The sequence below is a fragment of the Canis lupus genome, chromosome 6 (genome assembly GCF_011100685.1).
Source record: "Canis lupus familiaris isolate Mischka breed German Shepherd chromosome 6, alternate assembly UU_Cfam_GSD_1.0, whole genome shotgun sequence".
Classification (NCBI taxonomy): Eukaryota; Metazoa; Chordata; class Mammalia; order Carnivora; family Canidae; genus Canis; species Canis lupus.
Window position 1 is genome coordinate 2,045,164 of NC_049227.1, and position 22,177 is coordinate 2,067,340.

The 22,177-nt window shown below is 46.2% G+C and overlaps 1 protein-coding gene across 3 annotated transcripts in view; it reads right to left on the reverse strand.

Moving 5' to 3' along the window:
- Window positions 1-2,229: 2,229 nt before the first annotated feature.
- Window positions 2,230-22,177, reverse strand: part of GALNT17 (polypeptide N-acetylgalactosaminyltransferase 17) — a 436,312-nt gene continuing 416,364 nt past the window's right edge. For all 3 annotated transcript variants that reach the window (XM_038539024.1, XM_038539025.1, XM_038539026.1), the window contains 2 exons: window positions 8,527-8,694; window positions 2,230-7,785 (listed from right to left, as the gene is read on the reverse strand). In XM_038539024.1, the coding sequence (XP_038394952.1) occupies window positions 7,657-7,785; window positions 8,527-8,694 (297 nt within the window). In that variant the 3' untranslated portion in view covers window positions 2,230-7,656. The remainder of the gene's footprint in view (window positions 7,786-8,526; window positions 8,695-22,177) is intronic.

Genomic DNA, 22,177 nt, shown 5'->3' on the forward strand with positions numbered 1-22,177 from the left:
TCCTCAGGCTCCTGCAGAGAGCCACTTCCTCTGACCTGTCACCTGCTTGGAGCCTAGCACCATGCTGGTTACTCATTAGAACTTCACAAAAAATCCAGAAAGAAACACAAGTTTACTCCAGGGGCCAGAGCAGCATTTCTACCCTTTCAAAGAATTCTTGAAACAGCCCCCAGGCACATTTAGAACCTCATCCATTTGGGCAAATTCGTGGTAGTTTGGATCTGGGTTTTTTGGGGCAAGGGAATGTGTAGCATGAAACAGTGGCCCAGAAAGGTAGTCTCTGTGTACACAGGAATGGGACATTCCTCTGGTCCTTGCAGACACCAGGTGGGGACACTCTTCAAAGAACATGTCAGAAGTTGGGGGGGGGGGGTGAATTAACAGTGGTGGAATGCATGTCCAAGGGGTCTTGGAGGCGCTTAGAAACTATGCAGTTAGATAGCTTTCTGTTTACATTCTTCATTTTCTAAGGCTTGTTCGTATGAGCCAACGTATAGGCAGCATTAACTCAAGTATCATGAATTCTGAATTAGAGAGAGGTTGTGGCCTGTCGTGACACCAAGAAATGTGGAGATGTGACTTGGTGTGGTGCACTGGGCCAGCAGGGGAGGTTTCATTGTTCTGTGTGTGATTTCTAGGACAAAGAGTCTGGGGGCAAATTTAAAAATTGAGCAGCCGAGGGGCACCTGGGTGGCTCAGTGGATTAAAGGTGGTGATCTCAGTGTCCTGGGATCAAGCCCCACGCGGGGCTCCTAACTCAGTGGGGAATCTGCTTCTCTCTCTCCCTCTGCCCCCAACCCTGCCCATACTCTCTCATGCATGTGCTGTCTCTCTCAAATAAATACAATCTTTAAGAAAGCAAAAGAAAACAAAACTGAGCAGCCTGTATGTTCTTGTTATCCGCATGGCTGCGTTATGAACACCAGCCTTATAACTAACCAGTGACCGTGCCAAAGGCTTTTGCAGAAACCTCAATGTCTGAAGTTCATGCTAATGGCCATTTACCCAGTGCCTATTTCAGCGTGGTCATGGGAAACCCCACTTTTCTGGCCTTTCTGAGCTGCATACTGGGTGTGAGCCCAGACTCCTGGGACTGAGGAAAGTTATTTTATAATGTCACCTACCAATGAACTATGTATTTGGTGAAAAGATTAGTCCAGTTCCTACTGATAAAGCCCACTGAATCTCTAAACCTCAGTCTGACCAATGCTTTCCAAAGTCCTATCCCACAAGCTCTTGCTCTACATTGAAATTGGAAAAAAAAATAATCCCGTAATATTTCAGTTAGGAGGTTTTGCTCTCGGCTACATATTGTACCAAATTTGGGTGTGACCCAAAGGTGAGAAATTGGAAGAAAAGCAAGAGTTGAAGACAATCTCATAGGATGAGACCTGTCATAGGTCTGTTGGTACCATGTCTTTATCCAACCTTGTGGAATGGAGAGAGCTAACTGTACTTTCCGAACTGGTGCTTTAGTAGCACCTGCAGGTTTTCTGACTCCTGCAGTTGCAAGATGTCCATAGAATTTTCAGAAGTTGTGTCTTCATTTTGGTAATTACCTAAAAATTAATATAAGTGTATCCTGGATTAGCTGGGTGATCACGTGAGCACCCACTGTGAATTTGGAACAGGGCTTTGAGTTGGTGTCATAACCTCACTGGCATTAAATAGTTCTATGGTAATTGTCTCAGGTGAAAAAGAAAAGAGGAATGGAGATTTTAATATAAATGTGTTTGCCCTTCAGGTAAGCTGGGGGAATATAGATTCCTGGAAAGCAGGGTTTGTTTGTCTTCTTTTTTAAAAAAGATTTTATTTATTTATTCATGAGAGACACAGACAGAGAGGCAGAGACACAGGCAGAGGGAGAAGCAGGCTCCTCATGAGGAGCCCTATGCGGGACTCGATCCTGGGACCCCGGGATCACAACCTGAGCCGAAGGCAGACCCTCAACCACAGAGCCACCCAAGTGCCCCTGGAAAGCAGAGTTTCTATATGCTTTGTTCACTGCTCTATCCTTAGCTACATCCCGGGTGAGCTGGGGGGAATGAATGTTCTGTGTTGAATAAATGAACGGCGAATAAATATTTCAAAAACAGCTGGCATGCAGAACAGAGGTGGAAGATTCAAGTTACCACAGAAGGACCTCTGCTAGGGCAGTTACTGCCAACACCACATTCAAAGTAGCAGCGACTTTTAAGTGTAAGCAAGCGAGGCCACCACCAGGTTGAATGAATGTTAACTTAAGTTTTATTGACTTTGTAGATTTGTTTGTATCGACTTGTAAATTTATTTTTATTTTATAGCAGTAAAGGGTCTATGAGCAAAAGCCATTTTATGTTCATACATATTTGAGAAACACTACAATAGAAGATAAATGAGGTCAACCCTGAGGGGCCGTGAGAATTGTTTTTTTCTCAGAAGGATTCCGTCTATTAATTTTCTTAAGAAATAGTCGATAAACAATTTTCCCACAATATGTGACCAATCCTGTGGCAAGTGGGACACAGCTTCTCTAGCCAAGAAAGTTAACCACCTCACCAGGTGGCAGAAGCGAACTCTGTCCACTGACGAAACTGCTGTCAAAGGGTGTCTTGCTCTCTGTTAAAACCAGTGGCGTTAAAATGTCAAGGTAGGGCATTGACTTTAAGGCACATTTTGGATTTTAATGGCCAGTTAATCTTATTTTTTGAGCTCCAGAGAGTGGGCAGTGGGATGAGGTTACTGAGGTTTGATCTTTGTGTGGCTCGCCAGCAGAGTTTCCTGCCCTGGGACAAGCTGTCTGTAGAGTGTATGAAGTAGACACCAGGTGATTAAGGTAGGTGGGCAGCCAATGAAAGAGTGAATGATATGACATTTTGACCCTGTATTAGGTATTAGTATTAGGAAGCCTCTGTTTATTAAGGATGATGGTAATAACTGGCCAGGTCTGACAGTCTCAGGGTCCTGCCACCATCAACACCAATGATCACTGTCTGGCTTTCTTCACTCCTCAGCTTGGCTCTTTGTGCTCAGGCAGTGTTGGGAGCCCACACCAACAGACAGCAGATAAAATGAGGCTGGGAGCCGCACTTGCAAGAGCTAACAGCTGGAGCCTCTTTGAGGCAAGAACACCGAAATCTGTAATTACACCAAGATTCCCATTTATGTTGATAGCTCTGTGCTGAGTAGGCCCCATTTGAGGGCTGCCCAGGCTCCAAGGGTAGGGAAACCATATATATTGTATCTATGTTCTTCTTTCAAATAGAAGCTTTAAAGGCTAAAGACCAAAATGCTCATCATGCACGTGCTCAGTGAGTGTTAGCTCCTTCTTCCTTCCTTCCCTGTCTCCCAAGAAGTGGGAGAAAAATAAACCAAAGGATAAGTATTCAAATATGATTGTTGAATGGAACAACAAGGGCCTCTGGAGTTTGGGGCCCAGAATGGATCGCCACATACAGGTTTAGGGAAGTTACCTGATAAGTGAGAAAGCAGAGTGGCCAAGAGACTCAGATTTCATAATTTGGGCGAGAAGAAGGGCAACTGATTGGCTGCTGACGACCTGCCAGCCCAACTGCTGATTTGGAGCTAGGGGAGGTTGGTTGCCTTTTAGCACCAGCACTATTGATAATAGCCACGCTATGGAAGCAGCTAAGTGTTCGTCCACAGGTGAATGGCTAAAGGAAATGTGGTACGTATATACGATGGACTATTACTAAGCCGTCAAAAAGATGGAGTCTTGTCAGTTGCAATGACCTGTATGGAGCTCAAGAGTATGACGCTGAGCGAAGTTGGTCAGAGGAAGACAAATACCATATGATTTTAGTCATATGTGGAATTTTAGAAACAAATGAGCAAAGACAGAAAAAAGAAAGACAGGCAAACCACAAAACAGACTCTTAACTATGGAGAAGAAACAGATGGTTACCGGAGAGGAGGGGAGGGGACTGGGGAAACAGGTGATGGGGATTAAGGAGCGCATCTGTCATGATGAGCACCCGGTGATGTATGGGAGTGTTGAATCACTACAGTGTACACCTGGCATGAATATAACCCTATTTGTTAACTACACTGGAATTAAAATTAAAACTTAATAAAAAACAAATAAAAACACGAGGACATGCTGGCAATGAGCAGGACCTGGAACCCAAGGCCACGTACCTGGGCATCCTGGTTTCCTGCTGGGGCTCCAGGGCCCTCCCAACGCCATTCCCTCAGAGTGGGGTGCGTCATGGGGGAGGTGGCCGGGCTGTCACTCAGCCTTCAGCCCTTTGGGAAACTGGGGTACTATTCAAGAATTGGAGGAAACTATGTCATATGGAGAGTAATGGCTTCAGAGAACCAAGCCAAAGGGCCTAGAGTGGGTTAAGATGGTGGCTTCCGGCCCAAATTGTGCTTTCCCAGTTTCCCTATTTCTCCTTCTCTGGCCACCTGAACAAGTATAAGGAATGCATGTGAGAAAGAACACATACAGAATCAGACATCGGCAGTGAGGCTTGGACATGTGTCAGGAGTACCATCTGTGATGTTTTCTGCCATAGAAATAGAGAAGGGAATGAGAGAAAAGAAATTGCCGGCAGACAGGGGATTGGGGGTGCAGGCGAGGGGCTGAGCAGACAGAGGGTGCTGAGCTGAGCTTGGGCAGCCTCTCTGCAGGGTCCCCCCTGCAAGGGCTGGGAGTGATATCCCCAGTGACAGATGATGCCAACTCGAAGGACTGTGCGATGTCCCCAGAGCCCGTGCCTGGTGCTCTCTCCACCGTGCAGAGACTCGGGGCCCCAAGAGCTTCCAAATTCCTCCAAGGAGTGAGATGCAAGGCTCCCCAGGGCCCTGCTTCTCTTTTCTCTTTTCTCCCTTTAACTTTGTTCATTCCTCTTCTCTGCCTTGGCCTCTGGCCCGCCACCCCCACCGCCTTCAGGCCCACGGGGACTCTGTGGGACAAAGAGGGTACTGTCCTGGGATGCTGGCCTCACGCGCTGGCGGCTTTCTCTAGGTGCCCGAGCGTTTGGGAGGTAGCCCAGGTGAGTGCTGACAGCAGGTGCCTCTATGAACACAGAGAGCCTCCCATGGTTCTGAACCAACACCACTAGCCTCCTCCCCGCCCCAAACTCGCCAACACGCATCAACAAGCAGACCCGGGCTTCCTATCCTGCTGCACGGGACTCCGAAGAAGAGTATTTCCAGGATACTTGCTGCTCTTCGTATTTTAGAGGTGCAGCTTGGAGTACAAAGGAGCCCCAGATGCAGTGAGCGTGCTGGAGCGCTAGAGGGTGTGGGCTCCCGCTGCATTAGAGAACTGAGCAGGCCTTGCTGCTTACTCTGGTTTGAGGCCATCTGATCCATTTCCTGTAGAATGAAGGATCCCACCAGGGGCCCACTAAGTACCTCACCAGGATTTGGGAACAAAACCTCACCAAATGGTAAAACAGGATGATGGCCTCTTTATATTTTTACTTCAAGACCCACACAGAGGCAGAATGTGCAGTCAGGGCAGGACTCCTCCCCAAGGCATCGCATTGTGCTATTACATCAACGTCTCCCTTGAACCCCTGGGAACCTGCAGACCTTAAGCCTTTTTACCTCAAGGTTGCCGCAAGGCTCTGATACTAACGTCTGACAAGCTCCTTCTTACCAAACAGCAGCATTTTCCATCAGCATGCTCACGGGCCCAGGTTCTCATAGAACCCAAAAGAAAAGCGGAAACGTCCATTGAGACACATGTCTGCTTGTTGTGTGGCATCAAACAAGATGACCTTCTTGGCCTCCTCAAAGGGAAGAGGGACTGTCATAGCTGAGGGGATCCCTGACCATACCCACGACTGTGACAGGTCTGGCATCCGTAAGGAATTCGCATTCCCGTGAGAAAAAGGGCCAGGCTCCGGGATGTTGAGAGGTGGCGGTGGCAGCGTGGCACCAGAAGTGGGCACAGCGGGGTGGCGTCGCCAGCTCACCTCGACCCTCTTCGTCTTTGCAGCTTCCTGCACCAGCCTGACCCTCGTAAGCTGGGGTCCACCAGGGGGTTAGTGAGTGAGTGCCAAATGTCAGATTCTGTCCTGCTTTGGGGGGAAGTTGAGTCCGAGTGCAGGTGGGCTTTGTCTCCGCCTCTGCTCTGAGGGCTTCTGCTCACAGTAAGACCAAACCCTCAAACCAAGGGAGCCCTCTGCCGTGTTCCAGAACTCCCCCCAGGCCCCGGGTTCTGGAGGAACTGAGAAGCAAACAAGGCTGCTTTGGGAAGTGCTCACATGTATTTATTTCACAAGGGAGGATGGGGCGGGGAGAGGGTGGTGATCACCAATAAGATGCCACCAAATGAGACACTGTGAACCCCAAACTGGGCAACTACAGGATTTGGTTCTGGGCGGGACTTGGCTGTTGGGGATAGCACGAGGGACCGAGAGGGAGCTGGAAGAGGGACAGCCTTCCATCTGGGGCTCCCCATGGAGCAAGGCTGGGCCACTGTGCTCCTGGCCAGAGATGCATGGCCCACCCCTCCCAAGCTTCCAGCAGCCTTGTCCTGATCCAGGTGAACAATGAAGCGACAAGCCCAAGGCCACACTTTTACATCTGCCCTATTGCACACTCATACGCACACACCCAGACACACATATGCACGCGCACACACGCTGTCACGCACGCCACACAGGCTCACATATGCATAGGCATGCACACGCGTTCATATATTAACTCTGATTTATAAGTGCACCCTAACCAGAGGGCAATCGAAAAAAATTATTACTCTTCAGAGAGGAATCGACTGCCTTCTCCTCTGTCAGCCAGCAGAGCACGGGGTGAAATGAGATGAACACAGAGCATCCTCCAGGGTCCCAGGCCCCCCTGGTGTGCTGGCTTCAGTTGGAGGTGCCTGTGGCAGCCTCCGTGAGTCAGGGCTCCCGGGGCCCTGGGTGGGCACAGCTGTGCCAGCCTGGCTCCAGCCCGGGGTGGGGGCTCACAGACATGACCTCCCTATGTGCTCAGCCTCTTCCTGTCTCTGGCTCCCCGAGGACACAGACAGAGCAGCTGGCCCAGGAACATAGGAGCCGAGGGCCCCAGTGACCATGGAAGCATTAATTCCTTCTAGGCCATCTTAGGGAGGAGGATCCAGAAAAGTCCAGGGCTGTATGTCTGATGGAAAGGTTTGGGATGGAGGCTGCCTTGTAAATGGGCATCTGGGCAGAAACAACCTTGAGGGAAACAGAGTCTCAGGGCCTCAGGGTGTCCTCCAAGGAGGGGGGAGATGGGATGCACCTGAGCACCACCCCCCACCCTGCTTTGTTGAGGGCTGGGGTGGCATTCAGAAGCTGCTGCTGCTCCAAGAGATGAGAAAGAAGAGGGGCCCCTGCCAGTCCCAGTCCTGAGAGTGGCTGGGAAGAGGACAAGGAGGATGTGGGGGTTTCACTCCATGGTATGTGGTCCACATTCATACTGCAGAAGACACAGCTCCTGGGTTTCCAGAGAAGGGGGATGGGCTTTTCCAGGGAGCACGGGCCTCATGGCAGCTGAATGCCAAAGGCGGACACCGAGTCTCCAGCTGGGGCCCTGTGCTGCCCTGGAGAAGCCCCGGGAGGCCCGAGGAGCACCTGCTGTCTTCCTGTAGTCATCTCTCTACCAGCATGGCTGGCCCAGAAGACAGGCGGTCCCGGTCCTGGGGGCCAGGCTCCGGGGGCCCCCCACTCCTTCCGGCTACTTGATGGAGTTCTTAATTGTCCACCTCTGTCCCGTGCAGCTGCGGAGGATGAGGTCGATGCCAGCCAGGCCCCGGTTCTCCACTTCCAGACAGCGGCCTGTGCCTTTATTCATGATGGCTCCATTCTGAGTAAAAGGAGGAGAGAGAGACAGAGACAGAGACACAGAAAGATGGACAGAGACAGGTGGAGACAGAGATATAAGAGAATAAGAGATAAAAAGAGGCAGAGACAGAGAGAAAAGAGAGTAAGAGAAAGAAACAGAGAGAGACAGAAAGGCAGAGAGAGATGTGGACGGAGAGAGAAAGAGACAGAGAGGAGGTTTAACCGGTGTAGGGCCTGGCATATGGCCTCTCCTGGGGAACAGTCCCACCAAAATTCTATGCACCTGTGGAGGGATCATCGGAGCCTCCTCCAGAAACCCTGAAGTCAGAAAAGGTATCAGCTTCACCAGTCCGAATGGCTGAACCAGCTGACAAGCACTGGTGAGGGATGGTATCAGAATGGAGACCTTCCAGGGAGATCTTCAGGAGAGGGAGTCCCTGCTGCAGCCCTACCGACGGTAGGTACTTGACAGATTTTAGGGAAATCACCCTATACTCCCCTTCTGAGATCTATGAGAGCCTAGCCTGCCTGGTGCTCCTGGGGGGATCTGGAAGGCTGTCTCACATGGAAGTCCCCCCACCACTCCCACTCGCTGATTCCCTCTGTTGTGCCTTGGGTTCATGAGGCTGGTCCAGGGCTGGAGACCTCTGGCGTGCTTTGTTGGGTACTGTTCCTTGGGGTGGGGGGCAGGGGTCAGATTTCCCTGTGGCCTCTAGCACCCTCACCTGCTCTGGGGTGCCGGCCCTTTCCATGGGCTGCTCACCTGTATGAAATTCCAGCGCTTGTACAGGCTGCTCTTGACTTTGTCACAGTCTAGGAGCTGGGGTAGCCGACTCTTGGAGTTGTCCACCAGACAGCGGGTGTCAGGGAGGAGCGTGGTGGTCCCCAGGGCTCCCAAATGCAGGAAGCCCTCCTTGGTGTAGCGGGCAAGCTGGGGAGAGAGCAGAGAAGAGGCTGGAGGAGGGGACTCAGGAGTGCAGAGCTCACCCATGCCTCCAGCACGGCTGCACACTCGCTACCACACACTGCATTCTCGGGGAGCCCTGCTCAGGGAGCCCCCTGGCTTGCTAAGTCCGGACACGGCTTCCCCAAGCTAAGTCCCGATATGGCTTCCCCAGAGCCAGTCTGATTTTTTTTTCTAAGCTTGTCCTCAGTCATGTTTCTAGATTTGGGCCTTCTGTTCAGCAACACGGGGGAGCAAAGATAAGTAAAAGAGCAGGACATCTGGTTTCTAAAGCTTGGCTCTGCTCCCAGCTGGCTGGGTCACCCTGAATACAGTCACTTAGCCTCTCTGAGTCTGCATTTTCACCTCATTTGCAAATTGGGATTAATTAATTCCACCCTGCTGTAAGGTACCCAAAGAGGCAGTTCACTGAAGGAGAAAAAGACATATTAAAAAGCATTCAACCGTATAGGCATTAAAATAAATAAACTAAAACAGCAATGTGATATACCACATTGAAAAAAAAAAGTATTCCCATTTTGTCAAGGTTAGCATAAAATGGGCTGCGATCATTTCAAAAAGGGGATTTCAAAACATATACTTGGTGCTTTTAAAATGTTTTTCTCTTTTGATCCAATAAATCCACTTTTAGAAATCTATCCCAAGGTAACAGTCAAAATTGTGAACACACGTTAATGTATAGGTTATTTGTTGCTACATTATTTATAATGATGAAAAAGAAGAAGTGTCCTAAATGCAACAGAATCCTGGCACTTGCTTCCACTCCGTGCACACCAACAATGCTGGGAGATTGTGGTAGATTTCAAAAACAGCCGCCTGGGTGGCTCAGTTGGCTAAGAGGCTGACTCTTCATTTTGGCTTGGGTCATGATCTCAGGGTCGTGGGATCGAGCCCCATGTCAGGCTCCACGTTCAGCATGAAGAATGCTTGAGATTCTCTCTCCCCCTCTCTCTTTGCCTCTCCTCCCACTTGTGCTCGCTTTCTCTCTCTCTCTCTCTCAAATAAATAAAATCTTTTTTTTTTTTTTTTAAAGACACACATCCTTCACTTGTCCTTCTATATACCCCGGGCAATATGGCTTCTGCAGCAATGTCCTCTGAAGTGAATGAAGCCTGTTTCTCCATCCCTTGAATATCAGGGACTTACTTTGACCAACAGAATATAATGGAAACAAGGATGTGCCAGTTCCTGGACTCGAACTTTAGCCTTGCATGCTTCCACCCTCTTGCTCTTGGGAGTCCTGCTGGCACCATGGCAGTAAGCTCTGGGTGGCCTGCCAGAGGATGAGAGACAGGTGGCCCAACCAACAGCTAGCCAACCACCAGACAAGTAGATGAGGTCATCCTAGATTAGGCAGCTCTCAGCTGACTCTGCTGGCTACCAAGAGATGTATGAATGAGTACAGCTGAAATTAACTGAGCCTCGTCTGGATCACAGAACCATCTGGTTGACCTATAGCCTCATGAGCAATAATAAATGCATATTGCTTTATGCTACTAAGTTTCAGGGGTAGCTGTTATGCAGCAAAAGCTAACTGATACGGAGATGGAGCTGCCTACCAACCCTTCCTGCAGCAGGGACTCCCTCTCTTGCCTGTCTGTGTTGTTTAAAATTCCACATTCCAACTTTTAAGCTAGTGCATTCATCTGTCTTTCACACTCTTTTAGGGGCAGGGACTGTGTCTAATTAATTTTATTCCTTGCAAGGAGAAAAATCACAGGCCAAGTGCTCAAAAACATGTTTGTGGATGAACACATTATAAATGTGGTGAACTGTATCATTTAAAAGATGTAGCCCCATCCATTCATTTCAACTCCACAAGCATGTTTGAAGAGTTCTCTGTGTGACCAGCGTGGGAACCGGTCTCTGGGAATATAAGGACGGGGATGGTTCCCACTGATAATTCCAGCACAGCCTGGTGAAGGCAATGAGACAAGAAAGTACATCTCTCATTTTTGCTCTCACATCCTAGGAGGTGGCGGGGGTAGGAGTGAAGATTATTAATATACAGCTGGTGCTGAATAAATTAAAAAATAAAATTACCAGCCCGCATGTGTTAAAGGCATACTCTCCATCATTTCTAAACATTGTGAGGAGAATAAAGGATGTAGGGGCACATGGGTGGCTGAGTAGTTGACTGCCTGCCTTTGGCTCGGGTCATGACCCCGGGGTCCTGGGATCGAGTCCCTGTGGGGAGCCTGCTTCTCTCTCTGCTTGTGTCTCTGCCTCTCTCTGTGTGCCTCTCATGAATAAATAAATAAAATCTTTGAAAAAAAAATAAAGAATGTAATTTTTACAACTTGATGAAGTAAGTTTCTATTACTCTCTCCATTTTAAAGAAACTGAGGTATGAAGACATCTGGTCCCCTGGCTGGGTCTTGGCCTCTCCTTTTGGGACCCTAGAGGGTCAACGGTTGGCTGCCCTGGCCCAACGACTAAGCAGTAGAGGGGCCACCTCAGGGTCCTGGTCTTCTGAGAGCATGGGCATTTCTGGCCAGGAATGAAGCCAGAAGGTAGCCCTGCTCAGTCAGTACCTCTTCTCCAGGGGGGAATTTTCTGCAGGGGTCCTGACTATTGATGAAAACCATTCCAAAACCCTCTGCTTCCATCCCCAAAGGGGAGCCCACCTGGTCCCCTCTGAAACAAGTGACAGGGAGTTTATTAAGTGCCCTTGAGAGAGATGTGGTTAACATGTGCTTTAAATCCAAATTAGTTCCAAATCAGAGTGATTGTTAGAGGCAAAATGATAAGAAAATCAAAAGCCCTCCTCTCCCCTCCTAAACAATGTTTCTCTGAATATACTCAAATTCACCAAATGCAAAGTGATGAATGACAGCAAGCTGCCTTTATGTTCAGGGGAAAGATATACACAGCTGCTTATTGAAATTATGAATCAATCTATTATCCAGCAGGCAAATGAACAGCGCTAAGAACATTAATTAACTGAGCATATCTGTGACCCAGATGTTTAAAGAGTGAAGCTAAATGCCACCAGGAGTTAGAGGCTCTCTCTTCTGAGGTCTGTGAGCAAAGGATGAGACCTCAGCTACCAGGACCTGCAAAGCCAAGCAGCAGCCCCAAACCGGGCAGGCATTGGGGTGGGCAAGGAGGGTGAAGAGGGGCCCTGCAGGATTTCTATTCTGGGGGAAGGTGGTTTCTCAAGCCAAAAACACATGCATAGGTTCTGCCGGCCTGGCCAAGGGAACAGGGTCAGGGGAAGGGTGCTGTGGTCTGAAAGGATCACGGGGCTCAAGTTACCTTAACAGATCTCACGCTGCTTCTCCCCCACAAGGCAGGAGGGTGGTGTGTGCTTGGACCTCATGCCAACCACATCCCCCTTCTCATGCCAGGCCTGGATAGCGAATCTTTGTGATGTCTTTGGACCACCGTCTAGTCCACCTCCCCAGCTCTCCATCCCGGGTGTTCCTTCCTTAAGAACTTCTGCTCCCTGTTCTCTGCATGTACATCAGGCTTTCCTGCCCCCCAAGGCTTTGCTCCAGTTGTTTCCCTGCCTAGAAACACTATTTATTGGCCCTCTTCTAGAACATTCTGGCTTCAACTTTCTGAGACCTCAGTGCAATTCTCTCCATTCCACTGTCTTCTGTAACTCTTCCACACCCCCACACCTCAAGTCTTTGGAGCAACATGATGATCCATGTTCTCTGGTGTCTCCCTCCGAGGTGGCGTGGGAGGATCTCATTTCCTCTTGACCGCTCCGAGCATCCACTGACTAAGTGATGGATATCTCGGTTTTTCCATTTTTTGACTATTATGAATTATGCCGCTATGAAAATCCAAGTATAAGTTTTTGTGTGACATATGTTTTCAATTCTCTTAACTATCTATCTAGAAGTAGAATTGCTAATTGTTGGGTCATATGGTAAATCTGTACTTAACCTTTAGAGGAGTTGCCAAACTGTTTCAAAGCAGCTGCCCCAGTTCACATGCCCACCAGCAATGAGCCAGGGTTCGAATTCGTCTACATCCTGGCAAACTCTTGTTATTGTTGTTTTCTTTTCTTCTTCCCTTCTTAGAAAAATTTTGGTCATTGACTAGGTGTCAAGTGGTATCTCATGTGGTTTTGATTTGCATTTCCTTAATAGCTAATGATGTTGAGGATCTTTTTGTGTGTTTATTGGCCACTTGTAGATCTTCGGAGAAATGTCAATACAGATCTTTTGCACATTTTCAGTTGGGCAAATTGTCTTTTTATTGTTGAGTTATAAGCGTTCTGTATATATTCTGGATGCTGGACCTTTTTCAGATATATATATGAATGGAGATATTTCTCCATTCTGTGGGTTGTTCTTTCACTTTCTTTTTTGTTTTATTTTATTTATTGTTTTTTCATTTTCTTGAGAGTATCCTTTGAAGCACAAAAGTTTTTGGTTTTGATGAAGTTTAACTTATCAATTTTTTCTTTAATTACTTACGCTTTCGATGTCATGTCTAAGAAACCACTGCCAAATCCAAGGTAATGAAGATGTACCCCTATGTCTTCTAAGGATTTTGTAGCTTGAGCGCTTACATTTAGATCTTTGATCCATTTGGAGTTAATTTTTATATGATGTAAGGTATGGGTCTGAATTCCTTCTTTTTCACATGGATATTTGTCATCCCAAGATTGTTTGTTGAAAAGACTTTTTCCCTTTTGAACTGAACTGTCTTGTCATCTTTGTTAAAAGTTAATTGACTATAAATGTGGTATTTATTTCCAGACTCTCAATGTGCCTATCCTTCTGACAGCACCACAATGTCTTGATTAGTACAGCTTTGTAGTAGGTTTAAGAATTGGAAGTACGACTCTTCTAACTTTGTTCTTTTATAATTTGTTCTGGCTACTCTGGGCCTCTTGCTTTTTCATATGAATTTTAGGATTATCTTTTCCATTTCTTCAAAGAAGACAGCTGAATTTTGATAGGTACTGCACTGAATCTGTAGGTCAGCTCAGGGAGTACTGCCCTAAGAACAGTAAGTCTTCTGATCAAGGAACACAGGATGCATTTTTTTTTATTTAGGTCTTTCGCTTCTTTCAACAGTGTTTTATAGTTGTCAGTGTATAAGTCTTTTAGTGTATACTTCTTCAGTGAAATTTATTCCAAAGTATTTTATCCTTTTTGATTCTACCATAAATGGTATTCATTTCTTAATTTCCTTGTCAGAATGTGCATCGGTAATGCAAGCAGGGTCTTTAAGACATTTCTGTGAACCATGGGCAACCAGCCTGGTACCTCATGGTCACTCAGAACTGCAGGGTCTGTAAATCCCGTTGGTTCCTGCTTCCACAGGGTCAGGGCTGGGTACTGACTGCCCACACCCACTGCAGACCCATTTTCAATAGTGTCGGGACCTCACCCCAAGTCTCTCATCTTTTCATTCACCTCCTGTGACTCTGCCAGCCAACACCCTTCCCACTCCCAGCAGGATCTGGATTAACCTATGCCCTTCACTGTGATCCCTAGCTTGGTGTCCTGGGCCCTCACTGCCCTAGGGAATCTTGCCTCCCACGTTGTTGAGAAGTTTATCTTCCCTACCCCTCAAAACCTGTCATCCTTCACGTTTGTTCACTTCTTTCAGCTCTGTCTCATCCTCACTCCATAGGTACCTTAAGTCATTATTTCTCCCTTCTCCTTCATTTCTTCCTAGCTTACAAACATAACCAGATCTTCATGTCCAGAAATCAGCCACAGCTCTCATTACCTCATTTTGTCCTTGATTTTCCACTCTTTCTTTCCTTAGTGCTTTGCAGTTTGGCTTCTACCACCACTCCTCTTTGACTTTGCTGTCTTGAAGGTCACCAATATCCATTAATTATCAACTTCAATTGTTTTTTCTTAGTCTTTATACGGGGCATTGACTGTGGGCCAGATGCTCTTCAGGGTGCAGGTGAAACCACCCTTTCTCTCTACACCCACTCTCCTGGAGAGCTTGCCATTCTGGGGACTTTCAGAAGCATCTCTATGCTAACTTGGCTAATTGTGCCAAGTTTCTATCGCCACACCAAACTTTCTCCTCAATTCCAGATTTGTATATCCAACTCACTACTGGACGTACTACTTGGAGGTCTAATAAGCATTTCAGATTTACATGATAAAAACTGAATTCTACCTTCTCTGTGTACACCTTATCCTCCTCACTACACTCATCCAACATGGGCTCTATCTTGGTAAGGACAATTCTATCCTTTCAGTTGCTTATGCCAAACACTGGCTTTATCCTTTACTTGCCTCTTCCTCTGACCTACCATATTCAACCCATTAGCAAACTACATTCAGATTTCACCTGCAGTGCTCTCTCCTTGTCCCAAAGAGACAGCACTGTGTTCAGCCTTCTCTGTTTTCTTTTTCTCCTTTATTTGCCTTAGTCTGGATTGGTTCCGTTTGATTTGTTTTTTGGAATGTTAACATATTTCATTGTTTTTCTGTACAGATTTAGAAATTCTGTTTCATTTCTATTATTTTACTGTTCACTCTTGAAATTTAACAATTAACAACTTAGCAGATTACTCAATATTCTAGTGTCTACTTCATTCAATAAAATTCAAGGACATTAGGATCTGATCACCTCCTTTTCACTGTTAAGCCGTTGGTTATATTTTCCCACCCCACATTAGACATTATTCTTCTTATGTAAGAAACATTTTTTGAGTTTACTTATATGTTTATACATTTCTTTGTTTATAATTCAGTCTTTACTCAAGACATTCTTCTTGAAGTATATTCTGTAGGAGATCCTTTGGTGGTTATGTATTATGGTAAACTCTCCCAGGTTCTGTCTATCTGAAAATGTCCTGGGGTGATTTGTTATGCAGCAAAAGCTAATGGATATTACTGCTTCTTGTGTATCTAGAAAGGGTTTAAAATGGCATTTGTTGTGGTTGATCTAGATCTAGTTGTGCAACAGGAGGAAGACCCTTCAAAGTATCTAATCTGCTCTATGGTTGGAAGCTATGTCCTCACCTTCTCTCCAAATGCTCACTCACAAAATTATGGCCAAGTCACTGTCTGTGGAATTTGTCACCTCAGTACAATGTTGCCTAGGCAATCCGGCTAACAGCAGGAGAAGCATGAGTCCACATATTATGTGCTCCACTGAAGAACCAATGGGTGAAGCTCCCTCCTCTGAGCTGCAACTTTTTGACTCTCACTTCTCCAGTTATGGCTAATAGACAACCAGTTCCCTACTAGACACTCATACATACTCCTTGATCTCTTCCCAGGCTCTAGGTCTGCAAACTTGGGTCATCTTCCCCCACTTTTCTCCCCCATCCACAAAGCTACAAGGTCTTCCAAGTCCTGCTTCCATACGCCTCTCTCATGTATTTCCTCCTTGTCTCCCAGGTGAACTGCTGCAGGAGCTTTGTAATTGGCTCTCCTACCTCCAGGCCTTCCCAGTTCCCACCTTCCCTTCCCAATCCTGTGGGTTCAGATCATATCATTCCCTGCTTCAAACTTCAATTGCTCCAATACGCCCTGATTTAAGAATAAATTTTTTTTTGTACCATGATCTTCTACTCTAGGTCCCCAGTTTACCTTTTCCGTCTTAACTTTTGCTTTCTGACAGATGACTTGAGGTCTCTCAAAAACAGCAGTCTTCCCTGTGAAGAATATATCCCCACCCTACCCCTATCTCCCCTGATTACACAAAGACCCCAACCAGATGTGATCTTTTTCAACTTACATGTGTATTCTGTGACTTTCCTTGCTATAGGTTATTGCTGTTGTTTTAAAACAGTAGCATCCTACTCATTTTTATATAGCATAAAGAGTAAGAAAGTATCTTGCAAAAAGCAAGTACTCTATAAATGCCTTTTGAATTGAATGGGATTATTCTAGGTTTGGCTGCTGGGCCCAAGAGGAGAAATGAATGTCATTATCCACAACCCTAATGCATTAGGAAAACAAAACAAAACAAAACAAAACAAAAAAAACAACAACCTCTGAGCTCAAATACAATTAATTCTCATTTAGCAGAAAAGAAGAATTTTCTATTTGAGATGATCTAAGAAGCACACACAACTATTAACCCACATTTGACAGCCTTGAGGGAAAACTAAAACATGCAGGTTATAGCCAAATAAACAAAACTCAGCCAAATGATTGTGGAATGAATCTGGAACACAGAAAAATCCATCAAATTGTCAATAAAAACATAGTTTGCAATTGCTTTCATATTAAGTGTCTTTCTCATCACTTCAGAATTAGGCTTGGTCAGTGTAAAAGCCACTGCTAAATGAAAAAAGTGCATTTTACCGAGCTTCTACTCAGGACCCAGAGAGATGGGGTTCCATTGATTTGAATCTGCTTTGGGGTGAATCTATTTGTTTGCTGCTTGGCTGAAGGAGTGGTTTCTAGTGACAAACAAATAGACTTTGTCTATTGTGCCCATGTCACTGTCCAGGGCATGCCTGGATCCCAAATTGAATACAGAGAAAAAAATGTTTCCAGTTGTATCTCAAAGGGGACACATAGTGCCCTTTTTCCATAAAAGGGGCTGCCTGGGGCCAGGGGAATCTTCCGGGGAAACAGAAATGTGTATTTTGATTGGGGAGGGAGATCTGTAGGCATGTACTCTGTCAAAACTTATCATATTGTACACTTAAATAGATGTCATTTGTTGTACTGGCCTTATACTTTAATAAAGTTGATTTAAAAATGTATCTCCACTGCCAGTGGAGGTGGAGGGATGGCAGGGTCTGGCCCACATAACTTTGTGGAAAGGGCTTGGAGGCCTCTTGGAGAGGGGCCCTTGGAGTGTGGGCAGCACCAGGATGAGGGTCAGAAGAGCCAAGTGGGAGAGAGTGGTGAGCAGGATAGCCTCCTTCCAATTCCTGGGGGTCAGGAGCAAATTCCTAGGTATGCCTCCAAAGCTCATCCTGACTGCCGAGAGGAGCGAAGCTTCTATTTTTTAATAAATAGATACATTTCTTTCTCATCTCCACATGTAAAATAGGAAGGTAGGATTCTATCGGGTATAGCATGGAAATGCTGGCAAATATTTGGCTCCCTTTTTAGCTAGATCTTAATTAAATCTGTCTCACCTCATTTTTGCCAGTTGAAACAGTGTTCCTGGCTTTGTGCTGTGTCATCGGAGAGGCAGTCTATGATACGATTAAAGACTTGGACTCTGGAGCCTGTTTAAGAAATGCAAGCCCTGCCACTTAATGGTTTTATGACCCTGGGCCAGTTGCTTAAGCCTTATGGGACTCTATTTCCTCATTTTCAAACTGGGGATAATTTTACAATTTACTTCATAGGGTAGTTTTGGAATTCAATATATAAGTGAGAAGAGGACATGGCACATAGTAAGCCCTGTGTGTTTGTTATTCCTATTTTCCCTGACCTCATCCACCAGTTGAGAACTGGGCCTTGTTTCTAATTTACCATACTTCCTTTCTTCCCACCGGGGCTCCCCTGTGGCTGTATGTGGCCAGCAATCCCCGGCCGCAGCTCCTTCCCAGCACTCAGCCACTTCAGGCTTCCCGTTCTCTGCCAGAGCCATTTGTCCAAGGTCAAGCATACTTGAATACTGCCGGGCCCATTGGGTTCTCTTGGGCTGGGTCTGTGGGTAACTTTTATTGGACCCCTGATCCAGGGAAGGCTGGGTGGGCCCCTGCTACACTCCTGCCCTTTCCTCCCCCAACTTTAACTTCATTTCCCTGGTTTGGTCCAGACCTTATGTGCCCTTGCCTGGAGTGGGCCTGATTCCTGGGGGAATCGGACCTTGGATGGGACTCTTGGGACTCCACTTTGTGTCTCTGAGGCAGCCCTGCATTCCACTGATGCCCCCGAGTCCCAAGGTCTCGCGGCCTCTCATCTTGGACTCATTATCCTTCCTTCTCACTTCTGCAGCAGAGGAGAGAACTCTGCCTGTTGTCTGCTTCTGGTAAATCCAAGGCACACCACCGGCCAGAAGCCAGCCTTGATCAGCCTCAACCACTCAGGAGCTCAGAGTCTCAGAGGAGGAGTTAGATGTGAGCCTGGTGTTGGTGTTCGTGCGTAGTCACGCAGGCGCGAAGATCTTCTGAAATGGCCCCAACCTGTGAGTGTCAGTTCCAGGTTTCTAACATTACGGAAGAGCCATTCTACCCCAAGCCTTATTCTGGGTCTGTTCATTGATGTAATTTATCCAACGATAATGACCCTACTACAAAAGTCAGGGCACTTGCCCTTTGTACCTTCCACTAGAAAGACTAAATTTTCTTCTCTTGATTCTAGAAGCCAAAACTCCTGTTGGCACAGTGGTGGCACTTCCCTCCTCATTTTGTGCACCTCTCCAATTAGATTGGTTCCCTGTCATGCTGCTCATCTCCACCCTCTCACCTGAGCACACAAGCATATCCTGAAGTTTGTGCCAGACTGTGTCCACCCTGGACTCAGCCCCTGGCCACAACGTGGGTCTGCTCAAAGCATCCAGTGCCTTCCCTGCCAGGGGCTAGTACTCCATTTGTGCACTCTCCTTTCGACATTAAACATTCGTAGATTGCCCCCTGTGCTACAGCCTCCTCAATCAGAGACAGCATTTCCCTGAGATTCCCTGGAAGAACTCTCTTCCCTAGAATTCAGGGCCTTCAGGGAAGCATGGGTGGCTCAGCGGTTTTGTGCTGCCTTCAGCCCAGGGCCTGATCCTGGAGACCTGGGATCGAGTCCCACGTCAGGCTCCCTGCATGGAGCCTGCTTCTCCCTCTGCCTGTGTCTCTGCCTCTCTGTGTCTCTCATGAATAAATAAATAAAAATTAAAAAAAAAAAAAGAATTTAGGGCCTTCAGCATTGCAAGCTGTGCTAGGGATTATGATTCTCAGGAGGGTAAACCCTGGCTGGCAGGTCAGTCGATTTCTGTTTGTGATGGATTCACAGATTTCCCGCAGAAAAAAAGAAACAACGTCTAAGTTTCTGCTCCTATATACCATAATTTGACCGGGGGAAAATTTGGTGTTGGTACAGTCATGCTCAAATGAAGACGGTAGGAAGTCTACTTCCTGAGCATTAATCCTCAGTGATTTTTAGAATTTCCACTAGTATTTTAGAAATGTAAGTAGCTCCTTTCTGTTTAGTCTTCATTCCCTTTCATTCTGCCCTAAGTGTACTTCCAGCTCAGACCCCTCGGTGCCTCCTGACCTGGTCTCACCTTCCCTCAATCCGGAGAGTTCTCTTGACCAGGTCTGCATGTCCTCACCTCCCTTTCTCCCCTGCATCCACTCCCATCTGGCTTCCTCTCCGTGCCCCATAGAGAATCCTTTTGCCTACGTTTGTTATTGTATCTAACCTGCAGTGTAGGCTAGCTTGCTGGACCTCTGGGTGTCACACTGGGGTCTGTCCCTGGTCTCTCCCTTGGCACACACCCCAGAGCTCCATCTGCCTCTGCCACTCAGTCCTCAGCACTTGTTTGGAATGCTCAGCTGTCTGGAGGACATCACCGTGGGGGGTCCCAAGGCCCATCCCTCACCCCGAGCTCGCAATGCCCCAAACTGAACTCCTATCATCCTCCCCCAAAACCTGTGTCTCCAGTCTCAGCAATGGCATCACTATCTATCCTTGGTTTAGCCAGAGACTTGAGTATCATTTCCACCTCCCTCATCCCTTCCCTTGACCTCTCCAACAATAATTCCAGCCAACTAGCCCTCTTAAAACACTGAAAAAAAAAAAACCTTTTTATGTCAGTCATTTTAGATTTATAAAAAGTTGCAAATACAAATGAGCGAGTTCCTGTATACGTGGCACCCAGCTTATCCTAAAGTTAGTATCATATATCATCATAGTATAATTACCAAATCTAAGGAATTAACATTGATACTAATCTAGCGACCCGACAGATTTTGTGGGTTTTCCAACTATATTTTCTCCTCCAGGATCCCATACTGCATTCTCTCTTTTTTTTAATTTTATTTATTCATGAGAGACACAGAGAGACAGAGAGAGGCAGAGATACAGGCAGAAGGAGAAGCAGGCTCCATGCAGGGAGTTTGATGCAGGACTCGATCTTGGGTCTCCAGGGTCACGCCCTGGGCTGAAGGTGCTGCTAAACCACTGAGCCACCTGGGCTGCCCCCATACTGCATTCCATTGTCCTGTCTCCTTAATCTTCTATCTGGGACAGCTCCTTAGTCTTTCATTGTTTTTAATGACCTTGGCACTTTTGGAGAGTACCGGGGAAGTATTTTGTAGACCATCCCTCAACTTAGGTTTGTCTGGTGTGTTCTCATGATTAAGATTAAAGTTATTAGTTGTACATTCTTAGCAAGAAAAACCACAGAAGTGATGCTGTGGTCTTTTTTGGGCATCAGATCAGGGGTACATGATGTCTCATTACTGGTGATGTTAACCTTGAACATTTGGTTAAGATGGTGTCTTTGGGCTTCTCAACCGTCAAATTACTGTCTTCACTTTAAAAAGGGAGATACTTGAAAACCAGGAAAATATATTACTTTTCATCATATTTTCATCAACTAATTTTAGCATCCATTGCTAGTTCTGGACTTCAGCAGCTGCCTAGCAGTGATTTTCATTTCCCACATGCCTTCTACATTTACCAAGTGGACTTCTACTGAGGGAATAGCTGTCCTTCTCTCTCCATTATTTATTTACGTCAGTATGGGCTCACGGAATTGAAAAAAATTATGTGAGTGACAATCCAATAGTATCGCTGTTTATTTTATTGCTCAAATAGTTCCAGTTTTGGACATTAGAAACTCCTTCAGGGTGGCTTCCGTGTTCTATTGAGAAGACACCTCTTTTTAAAAGAACTTCTTTTTATTCTGACACTGCAAGGTTTCCCAGGTTTAATCCCTATTTTTCCTACTCCATTGCTGGGATCATCCAAAATCTGGGTGCCAGATGTGTTCAGTGCTACTGGGTTTTATTGCTTCTAGGCTGTCTCAGAGCTAGGAAATATATGTACGTACATGCCGACTCATACACACATTTGTTTTCCTTTCTACATTTTCTAAAAATTTATTTCTACATCTTTATTTACATATGTTATATGTATGTATATTTATATATTTTTATATAAATCTATGAAATAAAATCATCCTGATCCCTCACATTGCAATCCAACTTCCACTCATTCCAGCCATGCCTCTCCTTATTTACAGCCACTCTCCAACAGTAAGAGGCCTGGTTCCCAAAATCCATACTTTATGTACTACTTGCTCAATCCTAGTATATACACACAGTAATTTCAGAATTGTTAATCCAGACTTCTGTGGAAAACAAGCTTACTTACTAGAATGCATTACTGGCAATGGTTCTTTTCTTCTAGAATCCAGTTCAAAATTGTCCAAAGTGTTCCAAAGTTACTAAGATTGGTGCTGTTCTTCCTCCATCAATCAGTGTTGTTATATTTGTTTAGTTAGGTTAATATTTTTTTTTTTACTGTTTGCATACGATTGTGGGTCGTCTTTCCCACATTCTAGTTGAATTTATTATTCTTTCTCAGACATTTGAAACACC